The 19334-nt window shown below is 47.8% G+C and overlaps 2 protein-coding genes across 4 annotated transcripts in view; one reads left to right on the top strand and one right to left on the bottom strand.

Moving 5' to 3' along the window:
• The first annotated feature begins 252 nt into the window (after nt 1–252).
• LOC135256170 (ataxin-1-like) lies at nt 253–6043 on the top strand. The gene is made up of 4 exons (XM_064338015.1): nt 253–417; nt 2156–2211; nt 2616–3549; nt 4724–6043. Exons 3-4 carry the CDS (start codon nt 2623–2625, stop codon nt 6041–6043), a joined length of 2247 nt encoding a protein of 748 aa, XP_064194085.1. The 5' UTR covers nt 253–417; nt 2156–2211; nt 2616–2622.
• Nucleotides 6044–15336: 9293 nt separating this feature from the next.
• LOC135255743 (zinc finger protein 821-like) overlaps nt 15337–19334 on the bottom strand; it is a 15190-nt gene continuing 11192 nt past the window's right edge. For all 3 annotated transcript variants that reach the window (XM_064337297.1, XM_064337296.1, XM_064337298.1), the window contains one exon: nt 15337–19334. This exon is cut by the window's right edge and continues 532 nt beyond it. In XM_064337297.1, the coding sequence (XP_064193367.1) occupies nt 19107–19334 (228 nt within the window). In that variant the 3' untranslated portion in view covers nt 15337–19106.

Genomic DNA, 19334 nt, shown 5'->3' on the forward strand with positions numbered 1-19334 from the left:
AAGTGACTTGGGGGGAAAAGATTATTGAAATAGATTCGCGAAAAAACACACTCTTATGGTCTTAAGAGCTTTTTTGTTTTCTGAGGGAGTTTATGTTTTGATATAACAATTCACTTGGAATGTCTGAAAGTTAGGTTTGTTTTATTGAACCGACACTTATGAATGCGATACTTCGCTAAAATGTAGTATGGAACCCTTTAATTCAGCAACTCCGTCTCAATTACTATGTCGTCATCATTCAGGATCACGAATGTACTGAACTTGACGTCATCCAGGGGCGACGCTGGGGTTTCGCCTGCTGGGTAGGTTGTGGGAGATGGGCAGAACTTGTCATTTTTAATTCGATCAAAATTGTTATCAGATTAGATCTCCAAGAAACCGAAAGTACAGGCATTAACACCACAATGCCATGGGGAGGTAAGTGGTAACATATCTTTTTGTCTGTAATGCAAAGAAAACAAGTGGTTGAAATGGAGGATAAACAGCTAGCTAGCATCGATGTTGTTTAATGTTTAGCCATGAATTGTATTGCTGTTTGGCCTTCTTAGCTTGCTAGCAAGTTAACTAATACCACGACGCTGGTAGGCGTCCAGGTAGCGTCCTTATTGACAAGCGAAAAACTACCATTATAACAAGTAAATTTATATTTGTTTAAGTCCTGGTTTTCGTGTACTTTTGTGTATATGGTTTTGCAGGAGTAACTTTGCCATCTGAAGCTTAAAGTTAGCCAGCCAGTTCGTAATAAAATGTAAAACTTTTTGGCATTATGCTTTTCCCGTTCGTTCGTTTTCGTTGATTGGCCAGATTGTTTCAGCGGTGGTGATAATTCACGCTAATTTCTTGTGGTTGTATTTGTCGATAGCATGTTATTATTGGGGTGTGTCTGTGGAAGAGAGCTGTGGAGTCTTATTAGCTTATACCATGTGTAGTTACTTGTCTCAAGAGAATTGTGCTTTCTGTTACTTGTCTAAAATAAAGCTTTCTCAGAATGTTCAGCTCTACTGCAGTATATGTAGTTTATGCATGGGCTTTAACAAATACGCAAATATGTGCAAAACAAAAACTCTCGTGCTGTGAAATTCAAAGTGCAATCTTGGCGAGGTTATGCCAAACTAAATTAACATAGCAAGCGATGCTTAAGCAAAACAACAGTTCATTATTTTGTAGATATCTGCGGATCGTATTATATCCAGTATATGCTTTCGGCTGTAATCACGGAATGTGTAGCAGGAGTAACAGTAAATAATCGGCGTTTTTCCCATTACAGTGAGAGGTGAAGTGAAGGGTTAACTTCCTACTTGTTAGAATCGCTGCTTTACACCAGGCCGGTCAGTGGAGAATGGACTCCCCCTCTATAGCCGGGTTCCTCCCGAGGTTTTTTGGGAGGAATTTTTTGTCGCCTCCATTTGAGGGTTTTTCTCCCCACTAAAAGTTTTTTTTTTTTGGCCGACTGGTTCTTACTCGGTTTCTGCCCTTGCTCTGTTTTTGCTCTTTTCTGCCGCTCTGTAAAGCGTCTTTGTGACAGTTCTCTTCTCTGTAAACAGCGCTATATGAATACAGTTGATTTGATTTAAAGAACCGCATTTATTTTGATGATATCCAACAAATGGATTATAGTGCTGAACATTTGCAAAACTTCCGAAAGAATTTTAGCAATTGCCCATGGGCTTTTATTAAACACGACGGAATTGGCGCTGTTAATGCAAGTTCAGCGCGTTTGCCGTCTGCGTCGCCTAATCCAGCACCGACAGAGTGTTAAACTGGCTTCTGGTTCTTCAGGCATTTAGCAGGAAAAGTGTGATCATCTGTCCGGCCGTGTTCTTCTACCTTGGAGGATTCTTGATGGGTGGCGGTTTGTTTACATCTGGGTGGAGTTCTTCTGATATTCCATTGTTTCTTGACAGTTTGGCCTTACGACAGTTATAGCTGATGTGCCGAAGAGTAATCACAGTGGCATCATCGGATGAGACAATGTAATTTAGCTCCAGGGGAGCACTGAGTCATCTGAGAGGTATTACTTTTCAGGAATCATCCCTCAGCTGTAGCTGGCATGCAGGGAAATGACTCTCCATCTCTTATTCACACACGCGCACACATACACACATATCATAGGCCATACTCATTCAGCACTGCTGAGAACTTGTTTCCATGACAGGAAGACCGAATGGCGCAGATTGAGAAGACAGTATGAGATGTGTATGGTGCAGCGAGGTGTGCGGTTCGCAGTTTTGTCTGTTGGTTGAGTGCTGGGGAGAGACGACGGTGTCTTTGTATTGCAGCATCTCCAAGGCATCTGGAAGCACTGCGCTTTTCAGTGTGTTTCCCTCCAGGTCTCACACCTTTCTCTTTACTCCTGTCTTCTCTGTTCTTTCATGACCTATGCTTCCCCCCCTCACTCTCTCTCTCCCCTCTCTGTCTCTCTTTCTCTCATTCTCTCTCTCTGTCTCTCTCTTTCTCTCCCCCACTCAAACTCTCTCTCCCCCCTCCCCCCCAGGTGAGGTGGGTGTGGTCGGCAGGAGCTTCTCAAAGCTAGTTCCCGTGGTAACCACCACCATGCCAATGTGCCTCACACCTGTGCAGTAGGACCGCCCCCCCCCCCCGCACCGCCCAGCCAGGACCACCATGAAGCCCGTCCACGAGCGGAACCAGGAGTGCCTTCCCCCCAAGAAGCGGGACCTGCCGGTCAGCAGCAGCATCGCTGGAGGCGGGGCTGACGGAGGGGGCGGAGAGGAAGGAGGCTCCGCCCACAGCTCCGACTCCGCCTGCCGAGAACCCCTGGCGGGAGGCTCCGCCCCTGGGGAGTGGATTCGGGTGCAGCCGGGGGCGCATTACAGCGTGGAGAACCCGGACGGCCTGGGCGTGCCGATCGACCAGTACGGCATGCTCTACAAAGTGGCCCTCACCTCCGGCGCCTACCCCCCCACCAGCCTGCACCCGGTGTTGAGCCACATCCCCTCCGCCTACAGCGTCCCGTCCTCCCTCCTGCAGCACCCCGGGATCCCCTACCCGCCGCTGGGCTACGCCCACATCCCGCACTCGTCCCTGCAGCTGGTCAGCCCCCCCTACGCCGTCCCGTACGCGGTGCCGCCGGGCTTCGTCCCCGGCTCCCTGCTCCCGCCCCAGACCGCCGTCCCGCCCCAGGCCCACCACATCCCCCACCTGGTGCCCTACCCGTCCGTCATCCAGGGAGGCGTGGTCTCCCCTCCTCCCCAGACCGCCGCCCTGGGCCCCGCCCCCGCCGAGCTCCACCACAGGGCCACGCCCGTCTTCTACCACCACGCCGGCTCGCGAACGGCCCAGCCGGGCCTGGGCACAGACTACCGCGACTCGCACCTGGAGCGGGAGAAGGAGGTGAACGGAGGGGAGGAGGAGGAGCGGGGAGGCAGGGAGCCGACTCAGGACCCTGCCTACTCGTCCCGGGGCCCCCGGGCCCCGCACTCGGCCCCGCCCGGCCCCGTGGAGGCCCAGCGCCCCCAGGACAGGGCGGCCCGCAGGTTTGAGGCGAGGGGCTCCCCAGGCCTCCACAGCACCCCGGATTCCGACCTGGAGGTGAGTGGGGCGGCGGCTGCCTTCGGTCATGTGACTAGGCCCTGCTCGGGCACGTTTGCAGGTGTCCCCCGCCTGGGGTCTGGGGGCCCCTGAGGGCCCATAGTGAAGTGGAAAAATATTTTCCTCATTAAGAATGTTCTTATATACTGATGATGTATTGTAGAGTGGTATTTGTTTTTTTTTTCTCCGAAAGCTGTCATCGTCAACGTCAGGCGATTTGGAACCAAAGCTCCTTATGCGTGTGTGCAGTTATCGTCATGGTTACAGTGCGTGATTGAATTCATTTTTTTTTTTTTTTTTATACATTTTTTTTTCATTTCTTCTTTGCTGGAGCTGCTATTGTTTCATGTGTAGTGGCTGTGCGTTGGGATTGCCCCCTTGAGGACTCGGGTTTCATTACCTCCACGTGGGCACGAGAGCGCACGCTGAGCACGCGAAACTGAGCCGTGCGTTTGCGGCGCGTCGGCCCGGCGTGGTCGCTTGCGTCCGCGCGCTTGCGTAGGGTGCGCTTCCGGCCTAGCTCGAAGCAAAGCGCGCGCGTCCCACGATCCCAGTGGAGCCGCGAGCCCGGAGGGCTGGCGCGGGCGTGCTCTCGCCAGGCTTTCCTCTGACCCCGCCTCCCCGCTTCCTTCCCAGCTGACGGCGCTGCAAGCGGTTTTTTTGGGTAATCCTGACTCACCCCGGCGCTGCTGGGAAGGTGTCGTGATTGCCATTGATTTGCGGCCCCCTGCTGCAGAGCCGAGAGGAACGAGGCCGGGCGCTGAGGGGACGTCCGGGTGACTCACTGCGCTGAGACGATGGTTTCTGTTTCTTCTACTCTGTCGCTCGGCGGAGGGGTTACTGAACGAGTACACGGGTGGGAAGGGGGTTAGCTCAGGGTTTTTGTTCCAACCCCACAGCTCTGCACACCAGCACCGATTCACTCCTATTTCAGACCACAAAAACATTCTCACCGCGGTCCGTGGAAAGTCCGCGGCTATAGTTCATGATTTTACCAAAAAAAAAACTAAACAGATAATCTGGCAAAATAAGTGATTGGGGCTACTTAAATAGTTTTGGGCGAAAGTTGGAGTGAAATCCTGAAACGGATTGGCCCTCGCTGTGCACCCCTGGGTTAGCTGCAGTTCACGCTGCACGCCGGGGTGACCGCCAACTCCTTCTGTTCACTTTTCAGGTTCAGCAGGCGGTTTCCCGCCTGGCTTCTCCCGACCTGGGCGTGGGCAGAAGCCGCAAGCAGGCGTCGCTGGGGCCGCCGAGCCTGACCCAGGGGTCTCAGCGGGAGAGGGAGGAGGCCCTGCTGGGGGTCCGCGCGGAGGAGGCGTTAGCGCCAGGCCGGATAGCGTACGCGGCGTCCCTGTCCGGGCCCGACGACCCCAGGCTGCCGTCCCTGCACCCGCAGCCCGCCCACCACGCCGTGCTGCTGGCCAACGGGCAGCCGGTGCTCGTGCCGCTGGACTACCAGCAGCAGCGTGACCCGGGCCCGCCCAACGACATCATCACCGCCGCCGCCGCCGCCTCGCCGAAGGCCTTCGAGCCGCCGGCCACGCCGTACCCTCCCGAGCAGAGCCCCGCCCCGGGGGCGGTCCAGCCTGCCGCGGCCCCGCCCCCCGGCCCCGGCCCCTCCCACTTCACCAAGGGGGCCATCATCCAGCTGGCCACGGGCGAGCTGAAGCGGGTGGAGGACCTGCAGACGCAGGACTTCGTGCGGAGCGCGGAGGTGAGCGGCGGCCTGAAGATCGACTCCAGCATGGTGGTGGACGTCCGGCGCAGCCACAGGCCCGGCCTGGTGGCCCTGCACTTCACCGTGGGCGAGCAGCAGAGCAAGGTGGCCATCGACGTGCCGCCCGAGCACCCCTTCTTCGTCTTCGGCCAGGGCTGGTCCTCCTGCAGCCCCGACGCCACCGCCCGGCTCTACGGGCTGGACTGCCACCACCTGCAGGCGGGCGACGTCTGCGTGTCCATCGCCCTGCAGCAGCACAAACCGCAGCAGCTGCCGCCGCCGCCGCCGCCACAGGCCCAATCCAGGGCCCCCGCCAAAGCTGGCTCCGCCCCCGCCGTGGCCTTTCAGCCAATGGGGCCGCCCGCCCCCCAGCACCACCGCCCCCCGGCCCACTTCAGAGGGGAGAGGCCTCACCGGGACCGGGAGGAGGAGCAGGGGCACGGGGAGGCGCCCCCCAGGGCTGACAGGACTCCCCCCGAGCACACGAGGAGCCGGAGCGCCTACCGCTCGCACACCGAGGGCCCCCAGCGGCCTCCCCCCCGAGCACACGAGGCCGAGCGCTACCGTCCGCCACCGAGGGCCCCCAGCGGCCGGGACGCCGCCCCCCGCCACCCCATGCACCGGCCCACGGCGTCTCCGCCCCGCTCCAAATCCGATCAAGAGCGGACGCCCCCACCCCCACACCCACCCTCCACTCCCCGCCCCCGGCTCAAGCCACCTCATCCGCAAGAGGTCAAGCTGTCCATCGAGGGGCGCTCTAACGCGGGGAAGTAGCAGCGGCAGGTAGAGAGAGAGAGTGACCGAGAGTCGTAAATAACGAGAGGGAGAGGGAGAGAGAAAGCGAGAGAGAGCACAGCCTCAGAATGTTTGAGATTTTGCACACCCAAGTAAACATGACGGCCCCTATATGCTAGCACCGTGGTCTTCATGATCAGGGCTCAGCAAGACCCGTCAGGCCAGGCCAGGCCAGGCAAGGCTGGTTCTGTATGTCACTTTGTCACTACTGCTGATTGGCTTGCACAGTAGGCCCCGCCCCCCCGGCTTTGTTTGGGGCAGCCATTTTGGCACTGAATCTTTTACGATAAGATAGCACTGGACCAAAATGGCTCCTTTCTGACCGAAAATGATGGCCTCCTCTGGATTGCTTCAGCTGGCCTTTGGATGGACACTGCGAGCCCTCGTCCCAGTTAGAGTATCTACCAAAGCCTTCTTAAGTTTGCATTCCCAGGAGTCTGGATCCAGTCGGGACAGGAAGTTGCCTCTTTCGACCAAAATCAAAGGCAGGAATCCCAAGGCGGTCCACACAGGAGTGCCGCAGGAACTCCATTTACAGACAGGAAGCACCTTTTCCATCAAACACCTTGAATCTTGTGCAGGAAAATGAAGCAGCAACGCACCTTAACATCTTAAATTGTACTATCAGAATTCATGGTGACATCCCCCCCCCCCCCCCATTCAGAGGAATAATCATGGTCATAGTTTTTCCTTTTTGCTTGTTTCTTCTCTTCCCTCACACATGTTGTTTCTTTTGTTAGTTTTTTATTGGAAGTTTTGGTTTCTGCGAGGATCTCTCAGGACGGCGGTCCCCATCTTCCCTGCTTCCGCTGGCGTTGTTTAAATATTTACTCAGGCGCTGCGTGTCCCGCCGCCTGTATTCCTGCAGCGTGGTGATGTCCTGTTGCCTGATGATAACGCGAACGAGAAACAGGCCTCCTCAGTACCTCGTTTGCCCCCCGCCCCGCCCGATGGGAGCGCACCCTGGCTGTCGGCAGATGTTGTGATTTTTGGTGTTTCTGTCGGTGGATTCGGGTTTCGGCCCCCTCCTCCTCCTCATCCGACGCCCGGCTGATGACACCCACTCCTTCTGAAGCCAAGATCACAGGTGGAGTCGGATGTGATGGTGGGTGACTCCTGCAATTAAGTGTAGAGGAGAAGGGAGTGAGAGAGACGGTGAGAGAGAGAAAGACACAGACAGTGAGAGAGTGAGAGAGACGGCGAGAGAGAGAAAGACAAAGACAGTGAGAATGAGAGAGAGAGGGCGAGAGAGAGCGTGTAACAGAGAAGTTGAGAACGCATGAGTGTGTGCATGAAAATGAATTCCTCCAAAGATCCAAGTACCCTTTGGAAGCCATTTGGCAGCGTTATTGTGGAATAGTGGGGTTTGAGAACTTGGATATGTGCAAAAGGAAAAAAAAAAGGACACCACTGATAACTTAATGTATCTGGATACTCAGTTAACGTTATCAAAGCAATAGTTACCCTAGGAAACCAGGCTGAGATACATTTACAAGGCTTTCTGTTTTCTTTTTTCATTTTTTGGCTTTAGAAAAGGCATCTAGCAGTCTGCATAGATGCCGGAACTGTAAAACTTGAACCCAAAATCTTCTATGTTTTCAAAGGTGTGATGCACAATTTTTTAATTTGAGTATAATCCATTTAATTGATGCGGTTGCAATATTTGTACAAATATAAATAATCAGCTTATCAGCTTGCTGTCCTAAAAAAAAGTGTGAGAATTAAATAGCAGGAGATTTTCCTCTCTTTGAAGATGAAGGCAGCCAGAATTCTAGGCGTTCTGAGCAAACGCATCTCCTGGAGCTCGTCTTGTGGGAATCGGTTCCAAATGATTTTATATTTTCTCCTGTTTTGTCTTCTGTAATTGACCTTCTGCATGGTACAGCATAGGAACCTTCTTCTTTCTGCAATATGCTATGAGCTGTGCGTCTTGGAGTATTAGTATTGTGTTGCACATAGGGAAAGTTACATTTGGCCCACAGTGATGTTTTGGGCAAAATACGGTAGAGAATTTTTTTTTCTCCTGCAGGGAGAGTCATTTGTATTCCCCCCCCAAAAAAACAATTATTTTTCAAACATTTTTGCTTGTTAGGAAGGAACTTGCGTAGTAAGACACTGTTTACAAATTTGTCCGAGGGAAATGCTGCATTTCCCCCTCAGTTTCAACGCTGAGTTTTGTTACTGGAAAGACTCCCATGGACAAAATTAAGAAAAAGTGCAATTAGACCCATACAGAAATGACTCATCTGGGCTGGAAAACGCCATTCCAACTGAAACCCATCAGTTCTTTAGTTGGTTTCTTATTTCTATAGTAGCATGGCCCCCTCTTCTACGAGGATAGAGCCTCAAGTGCATCCAGTTTCTGATGTTTTTAATCACTTCTAGGCTTCTCTTACCGAATACTCATCTGCACCGATGAGAACATAATTCAAGAACTTCTAAAACCTTCACGTCCACAGCACACGATTGATGTCGACGGCGATAAATAAAATACTTAAAATAGTTTTGCTATTTGTTCGTAAATCCAATTTCATGTCCGGAATGCAGAATGTCCGTTTATGGTATTCGGACTTAATTATTTAACGGGACGACATGGTTAGGTTGAATAGGATTATTTTAAACCATATCGATGCTTTTACCAATTCCTGTGGTTGCCAGTCGACGTGAGGGGCCCGCAGGGTGCATGCATGCATTTAGCACCGGTTGTATATTTGCGTTTCGTGGTTATCTTTGGGCTTGCGCGCTGCTCCAATTTTCTGTGTCACTTTGGAATGAATGATTTCTTCTTTAAACTCTGTTCCAAAGAAAGTCAGGACCAAATTCAAGAGTATTCTTTGAAAGCGGGTCGCGCACAAACGTGTCTAGAAATTCTTTGAAATGCCGGTTCAGGATATAAGAGCGTGCGATAACCTCGATTGTGGTTTTCCGGGACGGAATTCCAGTTCCGGTTCTATTTAAAGATGTTTAAAGAGTCGGATCTAGTTCAGCTTACCCCAGAATACTTCTGAATCACCGTGTTCAAATGATTTCTGGTCTCTGCTAGTTGCAAACTCAAGTCCCCTTCCCTACGGACTGCTGGTCACAGAGACACTTTGACCGAGACGAGGCACACCGATTTTTCTCGGCTTTTGGTATTCATTTTTGTAATATTGCTGACATTGACTTGCCGTTTTACTTTTTACTGAAGTGCTCACTCTGCGGATGCAGGTCTAAGGAGTGACATTTATATGACCTGGGCGTATAGAGCTAGGTTGTTTTCTCTTCGCACTTTCCAATGATTGGTGTACATGCCCAAGATACGTCTAGTCCAGCGAGAGACTAGTGCTGTCCCCAGTGTTCTGATGAATCGCCCTCTAGCGTCAGGCAGCAGTATCTCCATATTAGTTATTATCTGGAGACATTCCACATACAAAATAAAAAAATGATTTTTTAAGCAAATGACCAAATCTCATTAAGATGCACAATAATTCATGCCAAGTAAACTTGAACAGTTTTGGGATGCAAGTCATTTGTGCATTCTAAAAAAATATTTGAAGACCAACATTTAAGCTGTAAGCAATATACTTACATGTCATTCTAAAATATAAAGACCAATTTTACTGAATTCTGCCATGTGTTAAATTGGCAAAATTAAGTAAATGTATGTATTCTGTTGTTCAGTGTGTTTTACAATCCGAATGATGAGTAGGATTTTTTTTCTATTTTATAAGTGACACGATTCAGTCATTTTACAGTACCAGAAATTAGCACCCTTAAAGGAGTACCATGGTGATTTTCACACTTTCTCGGTTTTATGTGCTATTTGCACAAGAGGCATTGAAGAAACACAATGAGCAAAGTATTAAATATGTCCGTTCTGTATTCTTGGAGAAATATGCGTTTTAAATTCATCGTCCTATTTTCAACCGGTTGAGAAAGTTGTCATTTTGCTACGTCATTAATACAGTAACCACTCCCATTTCCACGCCCCGTAAAGAAATCTGACAGGACACACCGTCCTGCTGTTCAGACAATGCAAATATTTGACTAACGTTAGGTTCACTTAAATTAGAGTGCCTTTAGATTATTTCTGGTTATATTCATTTAGCTAGCTAGCTAACGTTAGCTAGCTAGGAGGTTTGCTTTCATAATGCAATGTTATCGATAACGTTAGCTTGCTAGTTTGCTTTTATGAGGACGTTATAGTTGTGCTTTTATCTTAACTTGGCTAGCTAGATATCAAAAATTATCATTAGATATAAGTCAACGTCCTTACCTTAGCTATCTACCGATACTTGATATACTAGCCCTACTAAGCTAGCTAGCTTGTGAAAATTCAGTCTCCCAAAGAGAGCGCATATCATGGGGGTAGCTATGGTAACGGGGCACGGTCTGTCAATCATAGCTAACTGACAGTTCTCATTACCACGCCCAGACGGTTCGGGTGAATTTTTATCGTGGGAAATTTAGGCTTAGAAAAATACGTTTTAAAGTACATTGAAATGACTGAAGAATAAAAAAATTATGCACATTTGTTTTGTTGTTGCCTGAAGACAACTGGGAAGTGTCACGTTCAACCACCATGGTACTCCTTTAAATATGAGACCATAAATTCGTTGTGTTTTAATTGTATTGTTCCACTTTTGTAAAGTCCGTCTCTTGTTGTTTCAACCACCCCAAAAAGTGTTTTCTAGAATGTCCGAGTGTCTTACAGCCTTGTTACTGCCTGTTAAACATGCACAAACTATTTCTCCCTACTCCCTATGGTGTTTGTATTTGATACTGAGGCAATATTTTATATAATATAAAATATTGGGAGGGGGCGTCTTTAGATGTGAACTCGGGTCTGTACTCTTTCATTCGCACTGCCTTAACAGAAGCTCCCGGTTGGAGGTGTCCTGGGCTTGTTTTTGGGCTGTTGTGTTCCTGTTGTGCTTTCGCTTGACTTTGCAAATCCTGGACTGTTGTGCTGCGTTGTCACGGCGATGCTCCAGTTCAGCTGTCTTAATTCAGATCTGTCAATCCAGTCACACCACCACAACAGTCTCCAGTTTCGTCTACTCTGGTCTGTTCTTAATCACCGCTGTAATCTCCCGCTGTGTTGTTTGTGTGCGTCTGCTCTGGTCTGTTTACGTTGCCCTTCATGATTTCTCCAATGTGCTAACACTGTACAGCAATCTTCTTACTCACTCTCTTTCTCTTCATCCACCTGTTTTACTCGTCTTCCTTTTGGATCCCCTCACCATAAAGTAGATGGGCAAAGGTATGCTGTCTATCTGTGTGCATCTATTCTGGTCTTCTGCAGCACTGAACCTCGTGCAGCACTGAACCGCTGTCGCTAATATATACAAATAATTACTTATTTATTTTCAAACCCAGCGGTGTTCAGCTGCCGAATAATCTTTTGAATACCTTTAAGGTCATAAGGTGGGGACAAAAACTGCTTTCGGAGTTTCTACGTCAAATGCAGCCGTAAAAGTAAATCTGACAGCATTGTGTGATCCAAGAGATTCAATTTAATTTCCATTCAGTGTTTGAATGAATCCAGGCAGACCTCACCTGATTGTGGTGGGAGAAACAGCGAGACGAATGTAGCTCAGCACTACTGAAAGTTAATGGGTTGAAGTCAGTGACCGAATTGAGTAATCCATTAGAAGAGATTGGCTCAACTGAGGAAAAAAAAACATTGAATCCTGCCAATCCAAATCATTATGATGATTTGAACTGAACTCACAACCTGTTTTTAAGGTCTAGATTGTAAACACTCTGCTTGTTTAGGTGGAGCGAATTTGGCTCAAGATGGAAGCAAGTTGCCAATTGCCTTTTGGAAATGTACCAAAAGCTTAATTCCATTCAGATGCCGGCCTGTGAATTTCAATGGCAATTGCATTGTTCATTATGAAACCATCAAAACAAGCCTGACAGCTGGTGATTGATGTGTTTTTCCTCCTCTTCCTCCGTAATACTAGTTGGCACCATTGCCCTTCACTGGCAGTGCAGCACTGCATCACGTCTACATAAAGCGCAGTGTTCCTTGTGCCTGATCCCCATTCCACCCCATAATTGTGTGTCTTTGCGTTGCTGTGGGCAACCGTAGGGCCTGTGACTCTGGCGGGGCCACAGGTCCGTGGGCGAGTTCAGTGTTCTAAACCCGCCGTAGGCCGTGTAGTTTCCTGTTTCAGCGCGTTTAAAGCTGGGAAGTTCGGCAGCAGTGAGATTGATGCTGTCTGCAGCGTTAAGCCTGTTAACTGGGGGGGGGGGGGCTGCTTCTTCCCGTGTAGCTAGTGTGGGCTGGTCGCTTTGTGAGGTGAACCCCCACCCCCCCCGTTTCTCGACCGGCACAGAGGCCCTGGTGCTCGAGTCGTTTCCTAGAGACAGCAGTTCCTGCGCCACGGCGATGTTTTGTCGGGCGCTTTCTCTTTCCTTCTCCCTCCCTCCATTTCCCCCCACCTTCTCTCTCCCCCCTCTCTCCCTTTCTCTCTCTCTTTCTCACTCTGTATGACCTACCTATTACCTCTGACAACTGCACAACTCACCCCTCCTACCCAGCATGCCCTTTGACACGGTGCACAGACAGGACATGCATGCACACACACACACACGCACACAAACATGAACAAACATGAATACACACATGCGCACACGTACACACACACACACACACAAACATGAACGTGCACACACACACACACACACACACACAGTAGGATAGAGCCATCTCCTTATAACCCTGAGGGAGTGGGCAGCCTCTCTCTGATCAGGTTTGTGAGGGGTGGCCGCGTAAAGCACTGCACTTTGATAAAACCTCACTCTCGTCTTTCTCTTGATTGTCTATTTATATTGTATGAATAAAAACAAAAGTCTGCACTTACTTTCTATAGACTTGTAATGTTATTAAAAATAAGCTGTTGGTTGATTGTTGTTTTTTTAAATAGTCTTTAATAATATAACATAAAACCATTAAAAAGCAATCAACCAGCAGTTACATGCTTGTGAATATCTTTCTATCTATCTATCTCTATCTATCTATCTTTCTCCCTCTCTCTATATATATATATATATATATATATATGATGGTGTGCATATTGATACCTTTGTCAGTAAGGCCTTAAGAACAGTTATATACATGTTAGAATGATAAGTCATGGGTTAGTTGTACTGCAAAAGGTCAGCAGATTTAATTATGAAACCGTGACTACTTTGGCTCTTCTTGTTTCATACTTAAATGGTAGCATTTTACTGCAGTGCAGGCTGGTTCCTTGTGCAGGGAATGTTGGGCGGTGCGAGATGTTGGTGGGGGTGGGGGGCTCTCCCTCCCCCGGTGCGTTCATTTTCAGAAGATGAGGCTGTGAGGTACAGCCGTCAGGTAAAACGCATTGCTATTTTTGTATTTTTCAACAGTGTTTGTAAGTGGTCAAAAGGAGGGCCGTGCCATTAATGGAGGCGTAAGCAACGTGCAGGCTTTATACAAAAATGTAAACTTGAATTTCTTTTAAAAAAATTTTTTTAGTACAATAGGGTGTTATGGGTGAAGGTGAAATGGACAGTTTGCCCCCAACCCCCAACCCCCTTTCATTGTTTAGCTCAAGTCACAGTGGCTCAATAGTGAAGAAATGGCCCTAGAGGTCAGGGCACTTGGTGTTGTGAAAGTTGTTTGGAGCCCAGCAATGATCTCCCCTCTTAATTTCAGAGGGGGATTGTGCATTTGGGGCAGAGGAGCGTGTAAGCATTTTTATTTTAATTTTTTTTAATGATCCAGAGAGAACGTTGTTGAGAGGAACAAAACATTAAAGTTGAAAACCGAGGGTTTCTTTTTAATTTTTAAAAAAGGATAACGGCGGTTTCTGAGAGAATCGTCTGTTGCGTCCCGTGAGCTTTCTCGCGCCGGAGCGCGAGACAGGACCGCGCGATCTCGGCGTTTGAAAATAAACTGCCGCTGTTCAGTGGCGTAATCATAGCTAACTTTGGAAGCCCTGACAAATAGAGAGCAGTGTGCAAGGCAGCTACAGTTTGGTAGCATGCATCTAAATCAGGAGAGAGAACGGTTATGAGTTTTAAAGAATCGTACATAAAAATCAAAATAGACGTACTTTTGGCACTATGTGACACCGCTTTTATGTGACGTGTGACATTTAAGATAAACAGCATCTTTTTTTCTTATTTAATGCATAAAAACTGCAAAACTATATGCAATGATGTAAATGTAATATTGAATCCTCAAATATAATCCAGGTTGTATAAACTTTGTATAGTGAGTTTTAATATCTTATGGCTGTACCAATATGTATTAATTCTTATCGGAAGCCTTAGTTGTCAACCCAAAGTGCTCCCTTTTCCTAGAATTCCCTACACCTACCTGAACTTTCAAAAGCATTAACTATATTTTGTTGCGATTTATTTGTACCTGTTTTGAATAAAATAGATTTGTATTGTATATTTGTATCTTTTTGTGACCTACCTTTTCAGCTTTTTTTGTTTTATTTTCCGGTTTTAATTCGCTGTACTAAAGGATACAAAGATAGTGTATTTTTACTGTCACAGATTTATATGAAAGCTTTTTGTGAAAGATATTTAACGTTAAGTAAACAGTTTGTGTGAGTGTATTTAAACACACACGTACACACGTCAGTCTATTATTTAAGATCTACTCCAGTGAAAATGCCATTTGTTGTTTTTGTGTGTGTGCATGTGTGTTTGTTTTTGGCTAAAATTTGATCTGTAGAACAAACATGAATTTCCCCACTATTGAAACACTGAACAAGAAAAGGCCTCTAAAGCCTAGTATGGGACTAGTAGCCTATTACCTGCTGACCTCTAGTAACTTGTAATAATTGCGGAGGTCGTCTGTGATCTTAATCCCGTGCGAATCTGCCATGTCCGTAATTTGTAAAGTAAAAATTCCACCGCAAATTACCTACAATATTTCGCTAAACACAGAGGTAATGTGATAATATTAGTTCCGTGCGAATCGGCATCTCGGTGACTTGGGTCATATTTTACTGCTACGCAGAGCAGAGCCTTGACATTTTCAATCATGTCCGGGGGGATAATGTCAGTAAATTCGAGTAAAATACAGACTTCGCTTATCCCGTGCGAATGCGCCGCACGAAACACAGACGTGGGGAGGTAATTTCTAAATCACATGGGGTCCCCAGGTAATACTAGTCCCGTGCGAATAGGACTTCAGGGTACCAATCTGCTCTTTTTCACCCGTTAGTCCTGTAGCAGAACGGACTTCCAAATGGACCCCACACACACAAAATATACAGTGACACAATGCATGACAACAAAAATCATAAATAGTCTTCCTTTTAATTATTCAACAGTTTGTTTGGCCTTTTTTATTTCTGTAAACATGAAGAATGTATCCTGGTGAACTACCCAAAAAAAGGCCAAATGTTTCAACAATAAGGTAGTATCCCTATTCTTAAATTAATAAGAACAGCAATGGGTAGGCATAATAATAATTATAACACAGGCTCATAATTAATTCTAGAACAAATGCAGGCTGACATGCAGTGTTAAACTAAGCCAGTGTGTTACACTAGGCCAAGTTTCTAACAGAACCTGGACACACTTGCACTCATTCACTCACACACACACACACAATGTCCCGTGGCAATTTAAAGTGTTCTGGTTCCTTTAGAACATTTGAGGATCACACACTGATTTCCTAACTCAGTAGGCCATGCTCCAGGTCATCCCAGAACACAGTGCTTTGTGCTGCAGGCATAATACCAGAAGCTGTAAACATGGTGTATAATGAACCGGCCCTGAACAGGAAATAAACATCTCGAATCAAGAAGAAAAAAAAAAGTTATAAGACGATGCTTGGGATAGTCGTGAAACATTTTGCTTCTGTGCAAGGACCTGTCGACAGAACGCTGACTGCATAACTTGCTGTGTGCCGTAATAAAGTCGCAGGAGAGACCCTGCTGCTTTCCCCCAGTCGTAAACGTTTATGGCTGAACGACAGATGAGATCCAAGCAGGAGCACAAACCGTGACCTCTTCCCACAATTCATTGTGAAAGGTGAGTATTTTTTTTTTCTCCTGACTGGACCCCTCCCACTTATTGAGGTCACAATAAATAAATAAAAAACCTGCAGTGCCTGGCTTCTGTCATGACCAGGCCTCCATCTCCCATCAGGCATCAGGGCACAAAGAGCCTCCAGGATTCCCAGAAGCCCCCAGTAGCTCCTTACACTATAAATGTACCCTTTTTTCTTTCTCACAATCTGCATAGTTATAAAAAAAGTCAATATTTTTTCCACTGGTTGGAATAAAACTCCTGTTGCATAGCAGTCTGAGCCACCCATTCCCCCGCCAGGGTACTGGTTAAAAAAAAAAAAAAAAAGACAGAGAACATAAGTCATTACCATGGTGACAAAGAGGTGCACTCTTCATGTTCTCCTTAGTTCTTGGAATGGCTCAAAACAGTTTATCAGTCCTTAAATTCCCTGTCTTAATTACACCTTAGTTTCACAATACTCCAGTATAATTACTTTGTCAAGTTTCTCAAAACCCGAAGAAAGTAAAAAAAAAAAACAACTTTCCAGTGATACAGGCAAAGGCAACATCACACTTCTCAAAACGATGAAAGAAAGAAAGAAAACCTGTCATGGCCTCCGACTCATGAGGACAATAGCATTCTTAATCCAAGTGTTGGCTCCCCCTCGCCAGTACAGAGGTGATGTAGGGAAACGGCAGCAGGGAACATCGCCGTCTGCGATGTGCCGGACGCCACGGCACAGAACTGTTCCCGTCCTGACTGGAGGCTGTGTGTCGGGTGTGCAAACGTGCAAACTGGGCACAGCATAGTCAGTGTGACAGCTAATGGTGAGTGTGTGTGTGTGCGTGTGCGCGTGTGTGCATGTGTGTGTGCGTCTGTGTATGTGTGTGTGTGTGTGCGCGCGTGTGCATGTGTGTGTGCGTCTGTGTGTGCGTGCACGAATAACTATGAGGGAATAAGGGAGACAAATACAGGCTGGAATGGCGTTGGCTACTCCATGTGGTTCACAAACTCTTCTGGGAAATTTGATGATTTCTTTTGTTGTGTACTGTGTGTGTGGGTGCGTGCGAGAGAGGGAGAAGAACCTGGGGATAGAATGTGGCACGTGAAGAAGTGATAGAGTAAGGAACAGTCAAATTCAGCAATATCAGCATTCATACAGCACTGGCTCTTCACCACACATTTAGACACTGACTTTGTTTTTGCGTCTTCGTAAGCGTATAACCATTTACAATACAAAACCCCACAAAAAAAAAAGAGAGAAGCATTTCTGCATTGAAGTGCGGACGTTTTCAGGTAGGATGGGTTGTTTGGGAGTTACTGGATTGAGATAGCGTTGTCTGAAAAGTGTGCGGTGCGAGCGTCTGTAAACCGAGGGTCCTCCGTGCCGGCCACCAGCGGCTACGGTACCGCCAACGAAGCCACTGGCCAGGCCAGAGCCCTTTTAGAGGTAGAAGTAGATTCAGTGGATATGAGCTAACCAGTGACCCCCCCCCCCTGCTGGCAGCTTTGGGAATAGCTGCCAGGTAGACTCCAGCTGCGGGCTGGCAAATTAAAAGAGGGGAGAGCAGATTGAAAGCGGCTGATTCTCCAGTCCCATTACTGTCGACGCATGTGCAAACGGATTCTCCCACTCTGGAAGAGAGGTACTGTTCAACGAGTTACTGAGCGCTGGATCTCTTTCTTAAGTCCCATCTTGTTTAAACTTGCCAGTCGATATTACGGTTTGTTGTATAAAAAAAAATATTCAACCTTATTTTCAAAATGTTTCCTCTACCCTTATAAATTCAGTTTTTTGCTGACGACAGCTTCTTGAATTTTTCTTTAACCATTTGATCGCCTTACAAACCCTGTGCAATCAAAATAACCCTTTTTAAATAGTTCAGTTATAAATTAAGAACATAACAAAATAAATACGATGCAATTAAGCAAGTGTTATTCCGCGAGATTTTGAATTTGTTTTTTGTTTTTTTGTTTTTATCCTGGAAGGAAGGTTCTCATGATGCTGGAGGATATGGCATCGACAAAAACTAGGTTGAAAACCTAGTTTCTGACATCACTAACGAGGTGATTTACATCAAAAACCAATCTGCAGTCAGTTTACATATATCGCCTGTGCCGGAGGGCATCATGGCTTGTTGTATACGCCGGCGGGGGTCAGGAATGTAATGAGTTAAAGAGAGCTGCACTGGGAGGAACACCACTGCTCAGATGGAATAACTAGCTTAATTAGCTGGCTAACGCTACACTACGCTGTGTCAGTACCGGGTGAGCAGCGAATTAACGTCAGAAAGGTTAAAAAAAAAGATAGTATGGAATGATTTTGTTATCAATATAAGGAAAATATAATTGGCTAGCTACCCAGCTAACTTTGACATTGGAAATTCGGTAGAAGGCTCGATGAGAAACTGACGAGCTGCCATGCTTGCCGCCTTAGCCAGTTACCCACGCTACACAGGCGGAGGCAGCGATGTTCCCGTCACTGGGATTGACCAGTATTGGCTCGTACGTCGCTAAATGTAAACGCTCCAGTCCGACCACTGATTTGGTTGGTTTCGATGCCGTCTATGACAGAGGTGGTGCCATTTTCCATAGACGGGTAGTTTTACATCTTCTGCTAGCTAGCGAACTAAACACAATTTTAAGTCCCATCTGTGCGACTGCCAACAAAAAGTGAACTTACGAATATTCATTACAGAGGGGACACACCCTCGATCCTCCTGCTCTGCTTTTAAGAAATATTTTACTTAAAACAAATCGAAATGAAATTTTGTTAGAACTGTTTCTCCCCCCCATTAAGAAATCTGGAAAAGGTAAACGTTTTCCGTTAATGGAACAGAAGTGATCGCACAGGGTCATTAACACGGCCGTGAGCTCAAACCCCTCAGAGCGGACCGGTCCTCGCCGAGCAGGGTGACGTCACCCAATAGCAGGCGAGGAGCAAATCGGCGGGACTTTGCAGGCCTGGTCTGGTCTGGGGACCCTAGAGGGGCCGGTCCCCAGGGGCCGCTGAGGCAGAAGGAGGTGGGGGGGGGGGCATGTACGGCCCCTGCTAGGGCAGCTTCATGAAGACGCCGTTGTCCAGGGGGGGGCAGGGGAACTGGAAGAGGCTCATGTCGGCGGTGAGGGCGGCCATGGCGGCGGGGTCGTGCTCGATCTGCGAGCGCAGCGACGGCTCGATCTTCTCCAGCCGCCGCTTGAGCCGCTTGGCCTCGCGCTCGCGGACCAGCCGCGCCTGCCGCCGCTCGGGCGTCTCGCTGGCGCGCTTCAGCCGCATGGC

Source organism: Anguilla rostrata, chromosome 5 (assembly GCF_018555375.3).
Source record: "Anguilla rostrata isolate EN2019 chromosome 5, ASM1855537v3, whole genome shotgun sequence".
NCBI classification, from domain to species: Eukaryota; Metazoa; Chordata; class Actinopteri; order Anguilliformes; family Anguillidae; genus Anguilla; species Anguilla rostrata.

What these genes read in the sequence shown, in the direction of transcription:
- LOC135256170 (XM_064338015.1), top strand. Translation starts at nt 2,623, where the DNA reads ATGAAGCCCGTCCACGAGCGGAACCAGGAGTGCCTTCCCCCCAAGAAG. An exon ending in CCCCGGATTCCGACCTGGAG is followed by an intron (nt 3,550 to 4,723) that starts GTGAGTGGGGCG and finishes TTCACTTTTCAG; the next exon opens with GTTCAGCAGGCGGTTTCCCG.